The following is a 24638-nucleotide window of genomic DNA, read 5'->3' as shown; positions in this document are numbered from 1 at the left end:
TTAAACCTGGCTCCTGTTATACCAGAGCACCTCAGTATGAAGGCATTTTAGTTTAGAATTTTTTTTTTCCCCTCTGAACTGGGAAACAGTGTTTTGAGATTAAATTAAAAAAGCCCAAGTAAATAACACAGAAGGATGGAACAGATCTCCCCAAACATCACTCCGAGGAAGATGTGGCGTCTTGGAAAGAGAGGCGAGTTTGGTTTTTTGGTTTGTTTGGCTTTACAAAATGTGCTGTGAGTGATAACCAGATAGCTTAAATATGTATGAATGCATCAAGAAGTACCACGTCCAAATACCAGACATCAATGTGCTGAAAAAGCAGAATTCAAAGCAATGACTCTGTAGTTTCAGAGGATGAGAACAGATTAGAAGTGCTCAGATGTGCTTTGCGTGGGCTTTCTTTAGTACAGTTACACTATTGTATAGCTGGGGATACATAACCACGTCAACTCTGAGAAAAATGCAAGCACCCTTGCATCAAACTTCAAAAAAAAGGGTTATGCAAATGCTGAAGTGCAGCAAGGTAGGATTGGCAGAGCAAGTGATCAAGAGGCTATATTCTAACCCCCTGCGACGAGTCAACACTATGCATACAGCATCTTTTGTCTCCTAACATCCTAACAGCCAGGAAAACAAGCAGATGTGTCAGCAGAGCAGCCTGGCTAAGCAGGGAAATCATGGCAGAGCTCCAGTGCAAACAGGCAGCATACTAGAGATGGAAGAAGCGACAGCCTACAAAAGGAGGAATTTAGAAACACCGTCCACTCAGTCTCAGGAAAGCCAGAGCTCAACTGCATTTGAGACTTGAAAGGAATGCAAACAAACAAAAAAATATCAAGGGTAACAAGAAAAGCTTCTACTGCTGTCTCAGCAGTACAAGGCTGAAAAAGGAAAATGTGGGACAGCTGCTAAATAGGGTGTGTGATTTGGTCAGAGTGGTACATGATGCCTTCTTTGCCTCACTCTTCACCAATAAAGTTTAACAGGCCTCTGCACTTAGGAAGGAGTTCAAGGAGGATGACCAGTGGATGAAGATCAGGTCAGGGACTGATTGGTTGAGAGAACTTGAACCATAAAAGTCCATGGGACAAGATGGGCTCTTTCTAAGGGTGCTGAGACCCCAGGCTCATATCCTTGCCAAAACGGCTCTCTATCATCTTTGAATGGTCATGGAAATTGGAAAAGGTCCCCAACAACTGCAGAAAGGCAAATGCCACATCCATCTTAAAAAGGGACCCAAAAAACCCCCAAAACCCACCACCACAACTCTACATGTATGCCTGCAACAAGTGGAGTTTTGCAGGGATCTATCCCAGCACCTGCTGTTTTAACTTTTTATCCATGACCTGGAAGAGGTGATGGGAGCACGCTCTCACCAAGACTGGAGATGACACCAGGTTGGGAGGAATCTGTCAATATACTGGAAGGCAGGGCTGCCACCCAGAGGGGCCTAACCACACTGGAGGAATGGGCCAACAGGCACCTTATGAAATGCAGCAAGGACAAATGCAAAGTCCTGATCACAGGAAGGAAGAAACGCTGGCAACAACACAGACTGGGCACTTACTGGCTGGAGAGCAGCTCTATGGAAAAGGACCTGGGAGTCATGGTATAGAGCAAGGCGAGCATGAGCCAGCAGTGCACTGTGACAGAGAAGGTTAAGAACATCCCGCATTATACTAACATAAGTACACCCAGAAGACAGAAGGAGGAGATCATCCCCCTTTACTCTACACTCGCTGGACTAAAATACTGCATCCAATTTTTAATGTCTCCCAACACAGGAAAGACATTGATAAACTGGACAGAGTTCAGTGAAGGGGCACTAAGATCCTTAGGGGACTGGAGCGTGTGGAAGTTTACGAGACCAGACGGGATAAAGTCCTGAATGACCTGGTCTGACCTCACAGCTGACTGCTCTGAGCAGGAGGCTGGACTAGTGTTCCTTAAAACTGCACCATCCTATGATCCCACATGACAGAACAAGGAACTCAGCCCTACATTACTCTGAGGTTCTTCCAGTTCCACAGAACAAGGTCTTTTTGTATTAAGACAGCATATATGCATACTTCATCTAAGCAGGGATGTAACAGAACTAAACATTAATGAAAGGTTTAGCAAAGGTAAAGAATCCCACTTTTCTTCTTCCTCACAGTATTTTCTCCCATTCATGGAACTATTTCTAAGTATTGAGTTTATTTCTAGTGTAGTCCTTAAACCAAAGCCTGGAATTACCAAAACTGCTACATGGCTAGGAACACAGACTCTGCCAATTTTCAGTGGACTAGTTATTCCACCACACATTTTTGGAAGCACCCACTCTTAGTCTATTTTTAATAGAGTGAAAACTCATTTCTGTCAGTTTCCACTAGTTTCCTTCTCTCTTTTTTTTGTCCACTGGTCTCAGGAGATGATGCTGGTTTCTAGCTCCTCCTTACGTCCTTCAGCCCAATGTTAAATCTGCTCCACATAATAACTTTTAACCACTTTTTCTAATATTCTAAATGCCAAGTTCAGAACCTGACATGTTCTACATGCACTACTTGGCTCGACTTTGGAGACAAACAGTGGTTATTTGTTAAGTCCTGGGCAGTTTGTTTTCATACTACAAGGCATCCTTACAAAAAAAGAAAAGAAAACAGTTTCTTGAAGGATTTTTGTCAAAACACATTTTTGGATGTGAACAAACATCTGAAGTATTTAGTCAACCATCTTCAAAACTAACAGTAGAAGGCCATGATTTTCCATTACAAGTCTAAGCTGATCAAACCCTATCATGACAACATAGAAGTGATTCTGTTTATTACTAGTCTACCACATAGCTCACGGTATATTTTTTAAAATACAGGAAACACCCCCTACACTCAGTCCTTCACTAAATATATAGATGGTGCATCTCAGCTACTCTGAAAACACATGAACCTGAAGCTAAAAGCCACAGCCCGAACCAAAACTTTTCTCCTGATCCAGTCCCCAACTACCCAGTCCTCCATTCTTCAGCAATGTTCTTACATCTAGCTTCATCAGTGATACTGAGAAGTTGCTTTGCTTCTCTGAAACACACATTCTTTCCCACTTGTACCATGGTGACCACAGCAAGTCCCAGAAAACTAGAAAACATGCTGCTTGAGACAGAACCAAGTTCAGTAGTCTTAGTACAGGTACTGAAGCAGCATATTAAATCTTAAAAATCACTTTTACTTTGCCCTCCCCCAAATATTCTACAGTCTTTTATACAGATTTTGGAAAACAGAAGCAAGTTTGGTTTTTTCCCCCTCAATAACTTCTTGAAGCTACAATTAATCATTCTGAATTACTTTCTACAGTTCTGCTTCATCTCCACTTCAGTCATAAATGCTGTCCAAAACTATCATTAATCATGCAAACACCAAGAGAGCACTGCAGAAATCCCACACAATCACATTTGTGTCAGGTTGGGGGCAAAGCTCAGCCTGGCTAGATAGTCTGGTCTTGGGCCTAACCTAGTAAGACACCTCAGAAGCACTGTACTTGTAAGGCTGGATTAGTCAGATCAACACTACACCACGAATCACTGCATCGTGCTCCACTTATTCGACTTTAAGCACACCCTCTAGAATACAAAACCAAAAGCTTAGGTTTGTATTTAAGCATTTCCATGGTATTTGTCCTTTAAATGCCTCTATGGTCAGTGTCAATCCAACAGCTCAGTACCTTTCTTCCACAGTAGCTGAATTCAGTTTTGTTATAGTTTCTACGACTAAGACACAAATTGCTATCTGAGCCAGTTCCTGCTTCTGCTTAAGACTTAAAACCAGTGTGTCTTACTGAAAAGACTTTCAATTGCAACACAAAGGAACTAGAAAGGAACCAAAGAAAATAATACCTAGTTTTACTGACAACGATTTTCAAATACACAATGTGTCCCCACTGCTTCATTTGGCTTTATAAACCAGGACACAAGTCTCTTTCTGTTCATGACCAAACAATGAATAGTCTCATTTATGGAAGTTTAAGGGCAAAAATCGCATTTAACTGGTTCGGAAAGCCTGACCTTCAGACAACTCAGGAAAACATTATGAATTACAAATAAAGTGGCTTCTCCTCCATTTGCAAAATAAATGGCATTTGCCTTGAAACAAAGATGACTACAAGCAATTCAAGCAGACACTTCTTCAGAAAAAAGTCAAAAGCTACAATGCTCACTTCACATAAGTCTGTTCTTTACCCCAGCTCAAAGAGACAGCTTCCAGGCATCTCACTATCTCCACAATATTTTAAGAATTCGACTATATGCAGTAAGAGTGACAACTTTAAATCCTGAAAACAAAAGGTTTAATATTTTTAGTAATTAATTCCATTTAATGAGGCCCTTCCGCATACTTGTAATTTCTATATGTTCGCTTTGTATTTTTTCCTTTCTCTCATTTCCAAAATGTTTTTTTACTGAGATTTAATTTAAGTTGCTCCGGGGCTCTTTTTCCAGATGAATTGCCAGCATCCTAGATGCTGTGAAGTGAAAAGGATTTGTAAAGTGAACACAGAAAATACCAGGCCCAAAATTGTGCATGAATACCACAGGCTGATTTCTTGAGGAAGTCTTTGGGAGGAAAATGCCTTGCCCACTTACTGTAAGATCTCATTTCTTTAAAATTTAGAACGGATTTTGTTCATCTGTGGTTGGAACAGAAACCTGAGTATTCAAGACACTGAGGGCTGAAAAACCCACTCCCCCCATCTCCTTAGGAACAAACTTCAGCTTTCAAATAACGACACCTTTTTGGCTGCGAACGTTACAATGCAAAACCTCAGCAAGTGTTCAGAGTCAACACAATCATAGGTTAAGCTGAACTAAATTGCTATTCTGCAGAAACATACTGCTGCTCCATTGGAAGAGAATGAAAGTATTCTAAGGTGATGTGGAACAATAACTCCCGCTAAAAACATGTTGAGAAATATTAGAGTACAACTGAATATTTTTCTATATGGCTTATTTTTATGGCTTGATGACACAAACAAAGTGAAGATATCAGCTTTTGTAAAGCACAGTACTTCATACAATGGCTAGTACAACTGTAGTGGCCTTTTTGACTTTTATGTGCCTATTTATCTCAAGGAGGGATACTAAGCATGAATATATTTAACCCTCTCTGTCTCCAGATAGAGTAAAAGGATATCCACAACCCTAAACCAGTAGGAAGTCATCCTCTGTTATGCCAGCGCTGCCTTAAAGCTTTCAGAGAACACCGACAAGGTCCTTCTGAATGGCAGCACAACCCTCCCAGTTTGGTATCAGCTGCAAACAGGCTGAGGGTGCAACATGTCCCATCATGAAGGTCATTAATGAAAATTTTGACCAGAGTTGGCCCTGATATCAAACTTTGGGTACTCTCCCAGTGACTCACCTTCAGCTGGATTTTGTGCTGCTGATCACCAACCTCACAGATTGGTTTTCAATTCAGCCACAGTTCCTTCACCTGGTGACACAGGTCCTCCAAGCAGTGCACACTTCCTGCAGCAATAAGAACATGTCTCTACCCACCCTAAGTGAGAGGCCCCAGGCACTCCCTGCAGCCCAAGACCTGCAGAGCTCCACCTTCTTTTTCAGTCAAGGTAGCTCCTTTTCAGTCAAGGCCTCCGATGTTACAGGGATAGCTGCTACAGTGACTGCTGGAACCTGGGCAGCACATCACCACCATTCCCAAGTGCATACAGGCTGATGGCAACGCAGTCCATGGCCCCCATCTGCACTGCTGTGCCTGTTCACAGCACTCTGGGAGCTATGCTCAAGGCTAGACTACTACATAGGTCTGTCCTAAGCAATAGATAAAAAGGTGTTTGACTCTCCCTAACCAGGGGTCAACTGGAACAAAAGCTCCACCCTCCCTTTGATTAAGCACACCTGACAGAGCTCCGGGCAACTTGCTAGAAGTCAAGGTCTCCTACAGCTATCCTCTCCTGGCAGCAGTAAGCACTCCAGTTCCTCAGAGGGTTCCCAGAAGTCCCTTGACTATCCCAGAAGTTCCCAGAACACTTAGAAGCAGAGCCCACAAACTGCTGCACCAGCTCCTGCTTCTGCTAGTTGTGCTCTGAACCCACTTAATATATAGGTTGCTTGGGTTCTTTAAGTGTATTCCCATACCCTTGCTAGAACTCAGTTATTACCTCTGAGATAGTTTATACAGCCAACCTTAGGATAAAGGAAATTAAGTGAAGCTGGCAAAGCTAGAAGGGTGTTAACATTTTCAGTATCTGGCCAATTTGTCTGCAAACCATTTGCACTTTTCATTAAGTTAGCCATTGTTGCTAGGCTTTCTTGAATGCACGTTTACAGAAATTGCATACCACCAAATGTGATTAAAAAGCTAGAAAAAATAATTCAGAGGTAATGATGCATTCCAATTACACAGTTAACAGCAAAACTGCATAAGCAATTTCATGGTTGTTTTCCATGCAAAAGGAAACAATTTCAGCCAAAGAGAATACTTAAACACTTTCCACAAAACAGGAACACTTAAGAATTCTGTTTCTAGACTGGAGTCCACTGCGCTAGTGAAATGAATAGAGTTACCCTGTCATGTGAGCTAGAGAGCTACTTACTGCCTTTCAGCATCTGAAAGCAGTGCAATAAAGTCTTCCTTCCCTTTTTGCTTTAGAAGCTTACAAGGACACAGCCATTCATTTCTTTTTCAGCTGGATAATTTCTGTGAAAGAGTCTTCCAAGGAAGACATCATGAAAAGAAAAAGGCAAGGAAAAGGTGAAGATGCATACTGATTCCTGAGGAATTCCAAGTACCTAGAAGCGATTTCTTTTTGGTCCTGTATGCGACATGCCACATACACACTTGCAGTGCAAGTGAGCTGTAATGACAGTATTTTTTTGAGATGGACCCCAGATTTCTGCACACAACCTTAACAAGTCACCCCAAAATGTTCATTCTGCTCCACATTTTTCAGCAACAGTGGAGTGGATACCTTTGTCCCCGATAGCTGCTGATCAAGGAGTTCAACCTTAGCATGCTCCATTACAGCTCAAACTTACATAAGCAAATGCAGACACTGGAGAGGAAACCCACTGTCTCCTTTCAGTGTCTGCACATAGATGGCCATATTTTGGTAGCTGACAGGTACAGACAGATTCTTTGGCACAGTCTGAAGGATCCTATCCTAGATTTCCTAGAGTAGAAAGTCATTAGTATCACAGGGATACCTTATTCCCTGCTCAAGCAGTACAGAAGGTGTGAAGGAAGGAACAAGAACCCTTAAGAAGTTGGATGCCTCCCTAACAAAATCAACTGCCCTCAGATAGAACACTTCTACAGAGAGGTGCACAGAGCAAACTTGTCACCAGGTACTAGCGGAGGGCTATGGGTGTCATGAACAATAAGCAGATCCCACAGTGGTCTGAGACCCTAAGCACATGGGAAAAGTTTAACCCAACGTTTTCAGAGCTTTAGGACAGTGAGGCTTGAAAGTACCAACACTTCAGCAGGGTAAGGGGAAGACAGAGAAACTAAACACAACTTACACTCATGCCAGGCTAACTTTCAACTTTAGCATTTGGTCCAGAAGGACTAAAAGTCTGTGTACACCTGCAGAACAGCAGGCTAAAGATGACCAGGACAGAAAACTTGCAGCTATTGATTAGAAGCATCCGCATTGCGCGCAGTCAGACATCCTAACACAACAAGCCACCTGCATCTGTGCTGCAAGACTAGAGTGGCACAAAGGCCTGGATTTCTGCATTAACAGATGCTGAAGGAGGAGAAATGCTTTTAAAGTGTTCACCTCTAAGAGGGAGTCCAGCACAGCAGATTGGCTGGAAACCTAGACCCCAGAATCTGGATGTCCCAGCTAAGTCAAGCACCCCCAATGCAAAATATGGTACAGGACTATGGCAGTCCCCGCAACCCGCCAGCAGGAAACAAAACTTCTCCAGGCAGGGAGAAGGGGAAGGGGGGGAAGGAAACCCTGGAAGCCACAGGTTGAAACTTGGAACTGGACAACCGAGACGTGCCAAGTACACCAAGGTGACCCTCCTGGCCAACAGGGATTAAGTGACCACAGGTCAGATTCGACAGGGGTATAAACAGGGTCCCGCCAGAGGACACGTGGGAGTCAGTCCTCCTCGGAGCAATGGGTCAGTCAGGGACTCCCCCTTGGGTCGGGGCACCGCCCGAGGTAACTCCTTGAGGGTGAGAGCCCTCCGCTTTTAGGTAAGTGATACGCGCATTTTGGAGCCATCACTTTAAATCTTGGGGATTCTTAAGTCGGCTGTGTAGTATTAATTCTCTTTACATCATTGAGCCTGTGGTTTTATAAAACGTTACCAGACTTCTAACTTTTAATGAAGAATAAATGTGAGTTTTAAAACCTGTTGGATTGGGTTATGCGGGCATCCATAACAAGGACATATTTCTTCTGTCGAATCATCTATGGTAGGAGGCAGTTGCTCCAAGAAAGAGGACATTTAACACTATACACATTGCTGGGTAGGAAATTGGTACAGAGCACAAGTTTGGCACCACTGTGTCTGAAGTCAGTGCTAGAGGGCTACAGTCTAATCAGTGCAAACTGATCAGACAAACCCCAGTACTTTTCCTTGCTGTCAGCCTCATGAGCCAGAGCCACAGGAAGTGAGGATTTCATCAATTGAATTGGGTCAATGGCTACCCACAGGCCTCAGCAATTACCACAAAAGGCCAGCAGATGCAACAGTGAAAGGTTACATCTCAGACTTGACACTGTGCTGTACTACATTGGGAAACAACCTTCTAATGTTTCCCCAGGGCTCAAAGCCCCAAGGTATGGCTAGTGCTAGTCTTAAGATCTGACAGAAAGAACAACATCCAATATGAGTTCCATAGTTCTCTTATGAAAATCCTGGACGTCCAACACATACTCAACATAAATACAAGTACAGTGAGCAATAAAGCAACAATCCAGTATTTGCCCGAGTACAGATTCACTCATCACAAGTTAAGCAAAGCCATGTCTGTAAGTGCTTAAGAATGCAATACACAAATTGGAGAATGAGGAGACCAGCACCCTATCTTTCCAGTATGATCAGGAAGAGCTGAAGGAGCACTGCACCCTGTCTAACGTTCATCTACCGTGCACAAGCTTCTCTTTACAGTTACTGCAAAAAACAGAAAAAGAAGTTACGTCTCAAACAACAAAACAAATGCATAGTCACACTTTTACCAACTGCTATAATCCATGTGTACACAAAGTAGAAAATTCATAGTAAGGAATGTAAACTGACACTATGGTTTGCTGCTACTTTCAATTTCCTATTGCATTTATCAATAAAAAAATAAAGGATAAGTAGTCTAGTGGTTTCAAAGAGTTTCTCTAAATTTTATAAACACAATCTAATACACGGAACACCACGCTGTATTTGAAACAAAACCCAACAACATATATACTCTGATCATAATGAAATACTTTCCTAAAACAAAACAAAAAACTTTGGCTTTCAAATCAATTCTTGAATCAAAGTAATCAGTCTCCAGAAAGCTAAGGCTAGTTCGATAAGTCATTAAAAGCTGCATTCCAGGCATAAGACATTTTCCGCCCTACAGGTCTCATTAATAGAGAATTAATTGAGAAAAAACATACATATCAGTCATTGTTTTATGAAAAAAAAAGCATTATCAAACAAACATTGATTTTAACTCTGCAAATACAGTCAATAAAGGCAACTCCAAAGACAAAATGCTTTGATTTAATAGAATGTCATGGGGGCACCAAAGCTGTAATTTCATTGAAAAAAACTAAACTATCTAAAAAGTCTAATTCCAACAAAAGGAGAGGTTAACTCTCTCCTGTCCAGGTTACTCAACCCCCCAACTACATCTTACATGCCAATATTTTGCCTTATTTGACCTCACAGAAACCAAGGTCAGGGAGCTAAACAGGTTTTTCTGCAGCTCTAGTTTCCTGCTAGTCTGCCATGGGATCAGAAAAATGCAAGTGGTGGCACAAGGAAAGCAGAACTCTGCCACAAGACTGTTCTTTCCAGGGGCAGCCAAACATCAGATCTGCTTAGAGTGGAATTTTGCAACACAGAAATCTTAATGCAAACACAAAGGGGAAGAAAGAAAAGCAAAAGGAAGAGAAAAAGTGGTACTTTTAGAGGGTTGCTGAAGAAGCCAATTCTTAGTTACCGATATTCCCAAACTATCAGTGAGCATGGAGAAGACTGGGAATTGCTCCTAACAGTGCTGCAAGTAAATGAAAAATTAGGTAGTAACAAAATTAAGTCATCTGACCAACGTAGCCATGCAGAATTAAACACTTGGCAATCACTTTAAAGAAAAGTGAGCATTTTGTCCACAGGCACTCAAGGACTCTATGCAATGCTAACAGAAATTTTACTTTTGATTCTTCAGAGGGTTGCTATGAAAAACCTGAAGCACACAAGCATGTTTTGGACTACAAACTACCCAGCACTGTCAAGTTCCAAGTTAAAGTTAACCAGACTTTACCAGAGTATTCGATGCTACAGGGAACAGTGTGAAGTAGACTCTCAAACTTCAGGTAATGATGTGTCTTGCTTCCCATTTAAAATATCCTTACCTCCCATGCAGACGATTTTGTGCTTATTTGAAAGTCTAAGGTGTGGATCAGCCATGACACTTGATGAATGGCTTGCTATCGTTAAACAAGTGGTCTTATTTCCTTGCAAAAGCAGCCTCCAGAGCAAGCCTCTACTTCTAAGCATCTCAAACTGTATGACAACATCTAGGCTGAATACTCAGCTATCAAAATATTCAAAGAAATCGGTATTTTATGTAACTATTTCATGATGATTTTACATATACATCCTGTAAGTACAGATTTAGATAGACAGCCATCACGTGAAACTTCATTGGAAATAAATTAGGAAAACTAAAGACATGGAAAACATAGAAGACATTCTGAAAGTAAATTCTGAAGTTTTTAATTATTCAGTTCTCATGTCTATTCTCAAGCATATAAAATAATGTACTAAAGTCAGTTAAGATAATAACACACAAAGAATTCTCATGTGTTTCACCAGCTTTCATGCAGTTTTTACAGACAGTGAAGTAGTTTCAGACCTGTTACATTATGGATTAGATTATGATCTAAGCCAGTATTGCTAGATTCTGAAATACAAGAGTGAGCATGTGCAGCAGAAAATTCCACAAGGCAATTGTCTGCAGGCTGAGAACAAACAAGCATGCATAGCTAGTTAACAGCACAATTACTTTTATGTACAGAAACAGCCATGCTCTCCCACTGAATCCAAGATTCCATGAATGCTGAACAAGAATAATCAGAATTTGTAAATAAAGATTTTTAACAGTGCAAGGATTAAAACGTCTTCACAGAGCATATAAAAAGCTCCTGCAACTAAATAGATATGGCTTATGGAACCAGTTGCTCTACCGGCATTCGTTTGTTTTCAAGGAAACATTAAGTTTCACAAACCTGAACAATTCATTCCTCCCATTTTTTTAAAGCTACTACTAATAAACCTATTTAAAGAACCTACAAGTTAAATTCCTGAAGAATGATAAGGCCTACAACTGTTTCAGATGCATGCCACACCTTTATTTTACTGATTAAAATCAGATCAAAAGGTTTGTTTGCATATTCAGAGCTCTGGTAGAGTAAAAAATGCTCAGACTGTAGAAAGAATAAATCAGCTGGGGACCAAATTCAAACTAGTTTTAGACATGCCTACTGATGTTCAAATTTAGGAACTGTACTTCTCGGAACCCTTAACCATATACAAAACAGTCATTAATTTAGCCTTAAGTATTCTATCTTCCTAATAGTCAATATCTAGTCTTTGCATTACTGTAGTTACATGCATACTTGTCGATAGTTTGATTACACACACAAATATTTAATATTTCTACATTAAATTGCATTCAATTAAGTATTTGCTTGAGCAGTGTACCACAAAGTAAAAACTTCTTATATACTCGATTATACCTGCAACTTTGTCCCGAATAAGTTTTGCAGATTCAACTTCGCCAATACTGCTAAATAGACTCCGTAACTCATCTTGCGTCATGTTCTGAGGGAGGTAGTTCACAATTAAATTTGTTCTACCAATATCATCCCTGCAATCTTCAGCCATGTGATCTTCATAACCATTAGACATTTTATAATATATCTGCAAAGAGAAAAATCCCAAGTAAGTTCTAGATGTTTGCATTTCAATAAGCCAAACTTTCTTCACCTGAAATAAGTTTGAATGTTTATTTTAAAAAAAAACAAGCAACTGTTTCAACTACGCATTTTTTCCACTCACAAAGCAAATTATTTGTTGAAAATTCCAGAACAATTCATTCTTTCAAACTAACAAGCACAGCATTTTACAAAACTATGTACCATTAAAGAACTCTTAAGGGTTTGGGGCTTTTTATGTTAATAAAAAGCACCAAGACAGATTTTGTACACATTCCTGTAAACACCAAAGCATTCATAACAGCAGAGTCAAAAATCAGGTTCCCCATGTCCAAGCACTTGACTAGCCAGAATCAAAACAGCCACCTCAACCTTAATTCCAACCTTATGCCCAGAACTCTTAAAAGACAGAATGAGAAACAGCAGCCAGATCTACTAGACCCAGTTCAGTATATTAACTGGGAACTATTTATTTTCTAAATGTTTTCTCCTTTACACATTGCTTATCCTGCATTTTAAGGCACCGCTATTGTTAAATGGTTGTCTTTGGGTGACTGCTTAATTGTATATATGAAACAGATCAACCTGTACTGGAACACTAACTTTGGTGCACATTGAGTATTTGATAGAGTTTCTATTTTTGCAACTTTTTAAAGAAAGCCTTGAGAAAACATCCTGAAATTCCATCACATGAAGATACTCTCTGTCTTCATCAGCCATCAGCAGGGACTGAATCCCGACATTTCAGATGCAGAGGGTATCTACAACTCAACTCCATCTCACAACAGACCCAAGCTGCTCTTCCCTCATGGCCTGCCAGAATAGTAGATTTTAAAGCACTTTTACATGACTTTGAAATTGTCAAAATCAGGATACCTAAACCCTATTCCTGCAACAGTAGAATAATGAGGTCTAGCAGATTCAGGAAGCCTAGACTGGCATGTTCTTTCTGGAAAACACCACCACCAGGAAGCTAATTCCTTGTATGGTTCCAGACTCTGGTTCTCAAGTTTGCTGCTGCAGATTTGTTCATCCTCTCAGTTTAAGAGAGCTAAACATCTCTAGCTTGAAAACAACACAGTTTTGTTTAGCAGCTCTTAAAAACAGCTGTGAAGCACACAGAATTAACAGAAAAGCTCCTAAAAACCTGAAGTAAATTCATGGCCTCCTGATGCTCAGTTGAGCACTCCTTAAGTCATCACTATTTGTGTTACTCTATTACCACAGCATCCAAACACTTTGGCCTGTTAGCAACATACAGACATGTCAATTTACACCATAAAGTTGCAATAATGTCTAAGTATGAATGTCTTTCCAATTCAGACTCCACCAGTAAGAGGCATAAGCAAACACTTTTATTTTTTATGAAATTAAGGCTAATCCAAGAGGATCAAGTTTTTTCTTTAATACAGAGTTCTCACTACAGGAATACCATTAAAAATTTGGCTGCATACAGCTAAATCAGCAATGCTTACTTAGCTAATAATCTGTTCTTGCTACACTCAGTTTACCAATGCTGTAAATTCAGATTCCCACCCCTGTATTTCCAGAATAAAGGTAAATGAATGCTCCACCTGATGCAAGAAATCAGTCTAAGGACAAATTCAAGCACCAGAAATTTAGCAACAGGCTTGCAACTCTTAATTCCCTTCTGAAAGTTTAGTGTAAACCTTCCAAGTTCAACATGAAATCTGCTTCTCATTGAATCTCTCGGTGCCACCATAGAAGAATTAATTACCACAGGTTCAAAGATGAACTTTGTGTTTACTTTAATAGAACTTTTGGCCAATACACTCATTTGGCCAAAAGAATAACGTAAGATGCTATAAAAATTTCTCTAGTTGCAGTTTGCTTGAAAACTGATCACATTATCTGAAGCAGGTGTTACCTGAGCACAGTGCTAATCTTGCCTGAGGGGATAATAAATCCGAGCTGAATTAGAGCAGTTTAAGATATTGTTGCTTCTCTGCCACCAGTAAAACATCAGGTCAGGTGTTCTGAGGATGCAAAAGCTTCTAGCTCATCTTAATGCGGAGTGAGCCAGCAAGACTTACAGCACCACGTAGTTAATACTGGTTAAGCTTGCCAATTTATTTTTGCATTAAGATGGGTCAGAAGCATTCATATGACCATGTATGCTTCTCAAATAAGTTGATTTTGCATTACAACCATTAACACCACAAGAAAACTATGTAGCATCAGCTTACAGCTTTTTGTGAAACTACAGACACCTCTGCCCTCTAAGCTAAGGGCCTGAGCAGCAATGGTACACTGCTTTATTTTACAGATCAGGATCTACTAAAGGATCAGCCTTCCCAATGACTGCACCACTACTGACAACTAGAAGTTGAAAAATGGGAAGTCAGGAACAGCAACCAGAAATCTTAAGTCCAGAAAGGGAACGCTGCCTGTAGGAAGGGACTTTCAGTCCCTTCACCAGTAGCTATTGTTGTGTTTGGCATTTATTTCATACTTTCTCCTCGTGAAGGCCAGATTTTTTTTTAAATGGCAATAACAGAATACACCATTTTAGAATAAACTATGACTAGACTTCTGTTAATTTGAGATTTAGCACAGTATAGATTTAAAATGAGTCTCTTATTTTTAACATGTGGAAGCAGTAACAGCTGGCAGCTTATAGAAGGAGAGGTCTTGCTCCCCTCACCCACTGATTAACCTTCCACTCCCCATTTCTATGTTTCAAGTATCAAAACCAGCAAGTCCCAGCACCCTTCTGCCCACAGGATAACCAATTTGTACCATGAAAGCAATGGAAAACTACACCAGGAGGGAAGCACTACACCAGGAGGGAAGCACTTTTTGTTGTGTCAGGAGTTTTAATCTGCTTTCCCTGCAGCAAGATAAGCACCAGAGCTAATGCCAGAGGATAGGAGAGCAAGAGGAGAAACTGCAAAGCTAGAAGCAGGGGAAAAGACTCCCCCCATCTGATGATTTTAAGCTGGCAGGTTGTCTCAGTTGTACTGTGACGTTATGTCATTAAGTACACGTTCCCTTCCAGCTCTGTCAGAATTGTCTGAGCACAACCTCAGAAAAGTCTCCTGTTCTGCTAAATAACACTCAAAGAGCTGAACCTTCTTTGTTCAACTTCTGAGGTATAAAACAGATGACTTACACTTTCAAAATTGTTTTAATGGAAGGCAATTTTGCTTGCCTTTGTGCTGTATAAAATTCAAGCCCTACAAGCACAACACACCAATATGTTGATGAGTATAGAAGTTGTACAGTATAATTATTTAGTAATGAAAGGAAGAAACATTGAGCTTTTTCCAGCTTTACAAGACAAAAGTTCAAATTTCCTTTGCTTTAACCAAATTTGCCCAAGATACAATACAAATCCTTCCTGCTGCCAAGATTCTCCTCCTGCCAAGTTTAAGAAGTTGCTATATATTTTAACACTTTCCAAAAACTTAAAAAAAATATTCTATTTTCCTTATCCTCCAAGGTACACCTGCTGCCTAAAAAGGAGGCACCACAGCTAGATACCAAGCACAGAAAACTCCCCAGCACACCGTGATGGCAAGTTATCAGACTTATACCTGGCATTAAGTTAAATTGACAGGAGTTTGGCAAGTGACTATCAACTTCAAATCATGTTACCACAGCCTCTAATCTCTCCGTCTGCAATATTTACCATCTACATCTCCCATGACAAACAAGGAGTGCCTAGGGCATTGTTGATTCAGAAGCAATTAGAACTGCTTTTCTTCAGACATTAGGAAAAAACTATAGGAAGCCCTTGCATAAAGGCCTGGCAAACATTTTCATGGGACACCAGGAATAAAGCATGCAGAAGCAATAAAGGCAGAGTAGAGATGAAGAAAAGGAGCAGAGTAGTGATAAAGAAGATGCTTCTTTCTTCCTAATCTTTCACCAAGCACTGACACAATCAACTGCAAGACTAACACTTTCTGGCCATCCTGGAAGTTAGTGGCAAACCACTTCCTCCACTGGTGGTGAACAGTTCCCATGCCAGTGAGAATAAAAACAGCCCCTGAAGAACTGTTAACCTTAGCATACTGAAAAGAATTCCAAAAAGAAAAGGTGGTATAAGTTGGTCAGTATGGATGAAATGAGAAATGCTACAGAAGAAAACAAGTTTTTTATTCTGCCCTCACTGAAATATATTGAGGGAATCTCCTGATCTTTCTCTACCAAAGATGGAATAATTAAATTATGTCAGTAAATATTTCAGACTTGAGAACCAGGCCTAGAAACTAACTTAGATCTATGACTTCATTAGCTGACATTTGTCAATCCACGTTGACATAAATTAGAAGTCCGAATGCACTTCTTAGCGGACAGGTCAAGGATGGAAAGAAGGCCTAACAGCTCCATTTGGGAAGGCAACCTGGAATGAGACTGGTACTTTGCAGCCTTCCCAAAAAAGGCCTTAAATTCTATATCCCCCAAAAAAAGGAAATTTTAGGACTGAGTTCCATTGCACTGCAGTTCCTAAAATGTGAATTTTTTTTTAAATAACCAAAACCTACAACAGCTTGTTTTAAAAGGCAGCCTTATTTTTCTTCCTGGTGTAAGATTCCCTCAAACTTATGATGCCAAGGATGCATAGAGCAACCAATGGGAACCATATGTACTGTGCCGAAATCTTCCATTAATTCTGGAGGTGCTCAAATTCATGTAGCCCAACACTTTGCTATCTGCTTCAAAGACTGCTCACTCACCAACAGCCAGGTCTGCATTCTCAGGACTGGACTGAAAAGCTTTCCAAGGTATTTTTTTCAGAAACATTGCACTGACCACAACAATCCCCTTGTCACAAAAGTACAAAAGATCCCAGAAGGTTTCAAAGAAAAATGACACAAATGGTTCTGGCAACAGATCAATAAAAGCTTTTTCCAAATGACACTCAGTATCTCCATCCAGCATTCTAGTCTTTCACTGCAAGATGTTTGCTAAGAAGGAAGACCTATATGAATCTGAGGAGATAATCTGAAACAGGAACATTGGCAAGAAAGATAACTGTCTGTCTGTCTGCAAGATCGGGCAAGAGGCTTAGTATATCTTCACCTTGTTCACAGGTCTGCAAATGCACTAGACCACTACTGGGATCACAAACTTGCATGTAGACACCTAAACAGATGATAGATAACGTGAGCATTTTAGCTACTGCAGAACTTAAGATGGGAAATTCTTCCAGGAGCAATGAGCTCAGTGCTCCTTCACACCAGCAATTAGCACCTTCGTTAAAATCCAGGTAGCAGGTCTTACCAGTCCAGCAACTGACCTATTCCCATTCATGCAATATAGTTCTCCAGACAGTGAAAGCCATGTAGCACTGCAGATGCACAGATCAGCACTAGCTGTGCTGAACACAAGGTCAGAGCTACCTCAAACATATTTCTTGTCTTTGATATCAGAAGCACACAGACTACACCAATATCTGACACGTGGCCAAACAGAACCAGATATATGCGTTAAAGTATTGCAGCACCTTCACTGGAACACTGGGAATGGGCCATACTGAGCACAGCAAGGTTCTCAAACCACAACAGAACTGAGGCTGCTGACACAGGTTATTCACCCAACACCTCAGCCTTTCTTTGCAATGAAGTGCATGTTGGCATCACCCAGGACACGCTATGCAGGAAGTGCTTCGGGAGACAGTATCTCACTAAATCTCTAAACTGATGAAGTCTCCTCACGGGGGTTAACACTGGTGAATGAACAGGGATCCTGCACTGAAGCAAAGTGACATTGGCAGAGTTGTGCCAGCGAGCTGTCTTGATCAACTCAGGCTTCAGTCTCAAGGGTTTATTCTTAAATATACTGGCTGACCTCAAGAATCTTGATGGGGTGCTTCAAGTAGAACTTCGGGGCTATACAAAGAAGAAACCTCCTTGTTTTTCTTGAGCACATGGATGATACTTGTTGACATCCCCCACCCCCCCCCCGCCCTGTCCCAAGTCACAGTTGACTCAGAGGCAAACAACAAATTTGGCTGTCTTGGACACTACTCTAACACTCAATTTTGAAGCTGCTGAGCAGTCTTCCTTGGAGATCAGACCTGAAATAGAACAAAAAGGACACTACTACATCAAGAGAAGTGCCAAACCAATCCACACAGCTGCAAATGGCTGATACAGAGGTGATGTCTAGGTTTGAACACATGCCAAAAGCAATGCCACACACACAAAAGGGCCTGAAGGGCCTGCAGAGACCCTCTGCTAGTTTTAACTGTTTCAGGAAAACAGTTTTCCAGAATGATCCAACACAGTATTGCCATGCAAAAACTTGCTTTGCAGTCAGCTGACAAGACAGGATTGAGAAGTAAGAGTTTAATCAAGACATGAAAGGGACAGAGACAGGGGGTGGGCAGCAAAAAAACAAACAAACCAAAAAAAACCCAAAAAACCCAAACAAATGCCAAACCATATTTTCTTCTCAGAAGTCACTGCAAGGAATGGAATAGGTCTCACCTTAGAAGTCACACCAGCAGAAAAACCTCCACTAGGCCTACATGCCTCCCAGAAAAAAAGAGGAAAGTTTCCCCATGCTCCACAGGCAGAATACATCTCTCTCTCTCTCTTAATCTAGACCCCTCTACTTTACATATGCCACAGATTCTTTCCCCATAATCTCCAGGAAAACCCCTTTTATTCTTTTCACAATCTCCTTTCTTGTCCCCAACAGCTCTCCATCTTGCACCCCACAAGCACAGACCTCTCCATGAGCATCCATAAGACTACAGGTCAATGACAATACAGTGCAAGACCCATTGCTATTTGACTCACACTGCATTCATACAATGTTACTTCAAGTAGCAGAGGATTTTAATCTTGACCAACACCAAAAGTCAATTGGGGGGTGGAGGAAATCACAAAATCCACAGATTCTCTCTTCAATTTAAGAATAACATTTATACAGCATATGAGGGGAAAAAACATTAAGTTTAACATAAAAGGTTATCCTAGCATGTACATGCACAGTATAGGTCACACACCCCAAAACCTTAGCTCAGATCTGAGCTACATGCTTAAGTCTTTCAGCAGATTATTTCAATGTATACTTGCAAAGACAGGTGATAATGCTCAAGTTATCCATATGAATAAAAATAATTTAGATATGAAGAAGCATGCGTATGTTTCAGAGATGCCTGATGCTGTTTCCAAAAAGCAAATCAATGACCACAAAGGAATAATCTTCATCTCATCTTTTCTTGCTTGTTATGCTTACTTAGGCTGATTGGCAGCTACTGTATTTCACGAGCGTGAATCTTAGGTTTCATTGGAATAACCATCTTCCTGAACTTTGAAGCACGATGTTTGGGTACGTATGAACACTTAAAGGCAGAAAGTAAGGCATCACAGATTCCTTCCCCCAAACTGTATTGTTACCCTGTTTCTCTTTTTATTGTCCCACAGCGATCAGTAAGGTCAGTATTCTCTCCCACATAGCTGTCTCATCTGAATTCCTCTGCCCTGCAGCTGCAGTATTTTAAATCAGCAAATGGGAGAAATTTAAATTCAATATTCAATTTGATTCATTTGGCATTTGTACTCTCTCCCCTCCCCCCCCTTCAAGAATTAAACCAACTCAGTCTACAGAAACATGCTAATGAAGGTCACTTAAAAAAAAATTTGTCTTTAGACAGGAAGATTCTTTTACACTGAAACTCTAAAGTGTTAAGCCACATAAGTTGCTTAACTTGTACATGTGTGTTCCTTCCACACTAATGAGTAAATTCTGTTTGTAAATCTGATGACCAAATAGATCATTTCTGCTTGCCAGTCCTTCAGATTTTTCAGAGTTAATAGATCACATCTTTTTATCGATTCCTCTCCCCCTTTGCGAATCTGGAATGAATACACTGCCCTTTTTCTCCTTACCTTGACTAAATTTAAGATTCCAACATTTCTGTCAGTTTTGACAATAAAAACATCTCTGCACCAGAAGCGGCTATTACGAAAATCTACTACTGCATTTCAACAAACTCTATTTCCATATGCTAAAACAAATATTTCTAGTACAACATATTTTAAGGGTTTTTTTTTTTCATTTGTTTTGTAACATTGGGCATAAACTTAGTTTTAAGCATACTACTAGTCTAACAAATCTCAACTGTCATAATTTTAATGCTTTAACAAAGTAGTTTTACATATTCTTTAACAATCAGATTTGACTAAAAAGCTTTTAAATGCTTCTCTTCATGTCCATATAATGGCATCACGAAGGTAAGCGTTTTTGTGAATGCTCACATTGCCATTCAGAGACAGAAGTATTTGAGGCCAAGAAATAAGTTGCATTCTTCAGAGGAATGACCTCATTTTACCATCAGTCTGATGAACTATACTCAATTCATAGGAACAAAATTAATCATCGTCAGGATGCTGTCAGAAATCAGATACAGACTGGCCATAATTACCATCCACTGCTGCTTTAACATGAAGGGGAGGATCAGAGCCTCCCGATATCACCTCTGCTTGATATGTATGAACAAGGGCAACTGGAAACTATGCAGCTAAGATACTACACACCTGCAGCTAGATCTGAAATTTCCCCATTTTTCAAGGTTAATAGTTAGCCTTGACAGAAGGAATAGGCTACAAAGCTCTGCTCAGAGCTTCACATCAACACTTTCCACAGTTGTTTTGTCCCTGGGTCAAAGATGCTGACAACATAACAGAGCTCTTAAGCAGAGACAGCTGGACAACTTTTTGCACCTGAGACTATCTTACCTTCTGCACTGGTATTTTAAAAAGAACACATTTACAATAAACAGATTTAAAAAAAAAAAAAAGAAAAGAAAGAAAGAAGTTATCTTCCTTGTTCAAGACAGCGTCAGACTGTCCAGCAATTGCCTCTGGCAATTTTTTCACCTACATCTGGAGACAAAGAACTGTGCTGTGAGGGAACAACTCCTTTCCTATGCACAGGACACTTGCAGTAGGTGAGAAGTGGAAACAAGAACTGCAGATTCCAGACGCATTCTGACAACAGCTGCCCCACACATTGATCCCTCCTTAGATTAGCAGCTGGTACTTTCACTTTGATGGGATAGGAAAGCAAGTGAAGTAACAGGAGGGGAGACAGCATCCAACTCGTCCACCAGCACAAAACAAGTAGCTGGAAATCTATCTCTGAAGGCTTGATGAGACACCACAACTTGCTACCGCACTCCTACAAGGAGGCCATGGAAGTGGTGGGCAAGAGGAAAATTATACTTACTATGCCACTGCTACTAATATTTAAAAAAAAAAAAAAAAAAAAAAAGCAGCAAAACCACGCACATGAAGAACATCTCTGGCTTCTCAGCATAGCTTATTTCCATCCTACTCCCCCCCCCGCCCCCCAAAAAAAAACAAAACAAAAGAAGCTTAAAATCTATTTTTGCATACATCACCTACATATAACAAGGTTGTATAATCAAATGGATCATTTAGGCCAGCAGTTTGAAGCTTGCAGGTGCCTAGATCACAGAACTACAAGTCAAAAAGAAGTGCCTGATCAATTTCCAATAGAAAGGCAAAGTTTAACACCTCTCATTTTCTGCACTATGTCACTCTTTCTAAATGCTTAAATTGGCAGGAATCTCCTGCAGCCACCTTCCATGCTTCTTCTAAAGTACTTGGATGTGCAAAAAGAACAGCTTCTCTAAACATCTTTTTGAAGTCTGCAAATACAGCAAGCTTGATTTTTCTGTAACTACAAGTCTACCACCTTCACAGGCAGCTCATCCACAAGATATGTAGTCAGTGCAACATCTAGTAACATCTTACTGTAATCAGTTCACAGAGGGCTCATAACAAACAAGCAAGAAACAAGACAGAGACCAAAGCTCCACAAAAGAAAGCAGACTGCCACTACAGCTTAAAAAATAGATTCTGAAAGTACAATGGCATGTCTCTGACAGGTTAAGACAAGGAGGGGTTTTCTTCAGGAAGAAAAAAAGTGACAGAACATGCAAGAACCAGCAAACAGAAAATAAGAGTGCCTTAATTAGGAGCGTAGAGCGCATTTCATGGTAAGCTAATGTCAGTACTAGACACTGGCCACATTTAACAGACACAATTAAGTTAAGAAAGATCCTCTACACAATACTCACATTTTCATTTAGACTGTGCTTACTACTACTGTTGTTCCCACAAACCTGGCACTACATAAGACAACTCACGTAAGAAAGCAGTAAAACCACATTTATCTGGTGCTGCAGAACCACCCACATCAGGGCTAAACAACTAAGCCTATAAACATACTATACAATATATTTAACAGCCATAGCAGCTTAACATGTTCCTGTTCATATTCCAGTCAAGGCAAGGGGGAGTCTACTGCAAGCGGAGGTCGTAGTTCTGTAACTCAAGACTGCTGAACGCTTTGAATCATGAAACCACAGACTCATTCACATCATTACACAAATACAGTTACACTCCTTCAGAACAAAAAACTAGGACAGTCACAAAATAACATATCACGCTGCATAGACTTACAAGCTCAGGAATCTAGACTTTATTATCTATCATACAACACAGGCGTAACCCAAGAGTCAACAGAAATCTAAGAAATCATATCAACCATATGGGCTTGATAAAGCCTATGGAGCATATGCATCGCCCCAGTTTTAAAGAGAGATACACAAGTCAGAGAACTGTTCACACAGATCTAGAAAGAAAAGTGGTTAAAACATGAGTATTGGGGAACAGCACACTGGTAAAGAGGTAAGAGCTGAGTGACACGAGCAGTCACCATCCACATTCAGGGCATAAAAGGAAAAAGGAACAGAAATACAGAGACCACAAAAAGCGATCAGATGTCAACAAGAAGCACTAATAAAGGGAATTAATCTCTACCCTTCCCATTTCTTTCCTCCTTTATTTTCCACAGATACCTCATCACAAGATCGCAGTGCATGTCCTTCGTGCAACAAAACATGCTTCCCTTCTCAGCAAGTCTCAGATATATGCCTCTGCCCAACAGATAACGCTACCCAGTGTTACAGAATATGGTAGCCAGCACAACCTCCACACAACTATTCCACCAGAGCTCAGTGGCCCTTTCTCTGGGCTACCTCTACACACATTCCTTCCACCCACGTCCTCCCACTGAATAGCCCCCCCTAATACACTCCTGCCTCTTCCACTCACTAAAAAAGTGTAAGCGCTCTACTTTGAAAAACCTCCCACGAGTACTAACAATAGCGGGCTGCTACTTCAGTCATGATTTCTTCCGGCCAAAAGCACTTAGCACAGCATTAGAGAACCCTGTTCCTAGCAGGCCCAAATTAACATTAACACGTATTGACCACGTTAGGAAGCCCACCCTCAGATACTGCCAGTCAAAGATGCGCCAGTCTTAACGAAGGTGGGAGATTCAAAAGCTGCGTCCGTACAGACAGAGGCGAAATAAATATGAAAGACAACGACGTTAACCAGCAGAAGACAGGCCCCAAGGTAAGGCACGGACCCAGGCGGCGCATCTGCCACCCAGGGCCGGCTCCCTCCGCGGCAGCCCCCGGCAGCGGGACCCACGGCCTTCCCGCCCACCAGCGCGGAGGCCTCGGGCCCCTCCTCCGCCTCCCGTGTCCCATCCGCCTCCCGCAGGCCCTCACAGCCCCACACGCTGCAGGCCCCCCTCCGGCCCGCAGGCCGCAGCCCCGGCGCGCCGCCCGGCCGCCCCGGGCCCGGGCCCGCGCTCCCCCTCCGGCTGGCCCCTCCCCCCCGCAGGCCCCAGCTCTCCCCCTGCAGGCCCCAGGCCTCGGCCTCGCTGGCGCGGCCCTCGCCGCCCAGCTCCTACCCGCGCCGGCCTCGCGGGAGCCGCCGGGGGCTCCGCAGGGGCCGCCCCGCAACCCGCGGCGGCCCGGCCTCACCTGTCGCCGGCTCGGCAGGGCCTGGGCAGCGGGAGGCTAACGGCTCCGCAGCGCGCACAACAAGCCGCTCGCAGCGCCGCCGGCCACGCCCCCGCCCCGCCCGCCGAGCCCCGTTGGCTGCCGCGCGCACGTGTCCCGCGCCCCGTTGGCCCGGCGGCCCGTCCGTCAAGCGCCGGCCTCGGTGCGGGGGGAGGGGGAGGGTGCCTCTCGCGGCGCGCCGGAGGGGGGGAGGGGCGCTGCGCGTGCGGCGCCGGCGGCCTGGCGCGGGGGGCCGGGGCCCGCGCGCTTCTCCCGGGCCCGCCTCAGGCGCGGCGAGGGCCTTGGCCGCGGCCCCGGTCCGCCCGGTCGCGGGGCGGGCGTGGCGGCGAGGGAAGCGCCTTCGCCCCCTCTCCCGGCAGCTGAGGCCGGGGGTCTCCAGGCAGCCTCTGCGGGCGAGCAGGGGGCCTGCAACCGGCCCAGGGTCCGAGGGGAGCTGCCGGAGAGGCGGCTGGTGGAGGGTGCAGGAAGGCGGCAGGCAGCGGGACCTGAGCAATCCCCACCGGGACGGCTCAGGGCTTCAGAAACGGCCAGGAGCGGAGCCGGTGCTCTGCCAGCCTCGGCCTGCTCCGCTGGGGCCTGCTGAAGTGGTAGGAAGGAGCTAGGAGGC

At 42.4% G+C, this 24638-nt stretch overlaps 1 protein-coding gene across 2 annotated transcripts in view; it reads right to left on the bottom strand.

The window, feature by feature from the left end:
• ELAVL1 (ELAV like RNA binding protein 1) overlaps positions 1-24089 on the bottom strand; it is a 40925-nt gene extending 16836 nt beyond the window's left edge. For both annotated transcript variants that reach the window (XM_075038271.1, XM_075038272.1), the window contains exons 1-2: positions 23993-24089; positions 11950-12133 (exon numbers count right to left, since the gene is read on the bottom strand). In XM_075038271.1, the coding sequence (XP_074894372.1) occupies positions 11950-12121 (172 nt within the window). In that variant the 5' untranslated portion in view covers positions 12122-12133; positions 23993-24089. The remainder of the gene's footprint in view (positions 1-11949; positions 12134-23992) is intronic.
• Positions 24090-24638: the final 549 nt, after the last annotated feature.

Source organism: Buteo buteo, chromosome 10 (genome assembly GCF_964188355.1).
Source record: "Buteo buteo chromosome 10, bButBut1.hap1.1, whole genome shotgun sequence".
Taxonomy (NCBI): domain Eukaryota; kingdom Metazoa; phylum Chordata; class Aves; order Accipitriformes; family Accipitridae; genus Buteo; species Buteo buteo.
The sequence above is the reverse complement of the archived record's forward strand: the minus strand, read 5'-3'. Positions and strand labels throughout refer to the sequence as shown.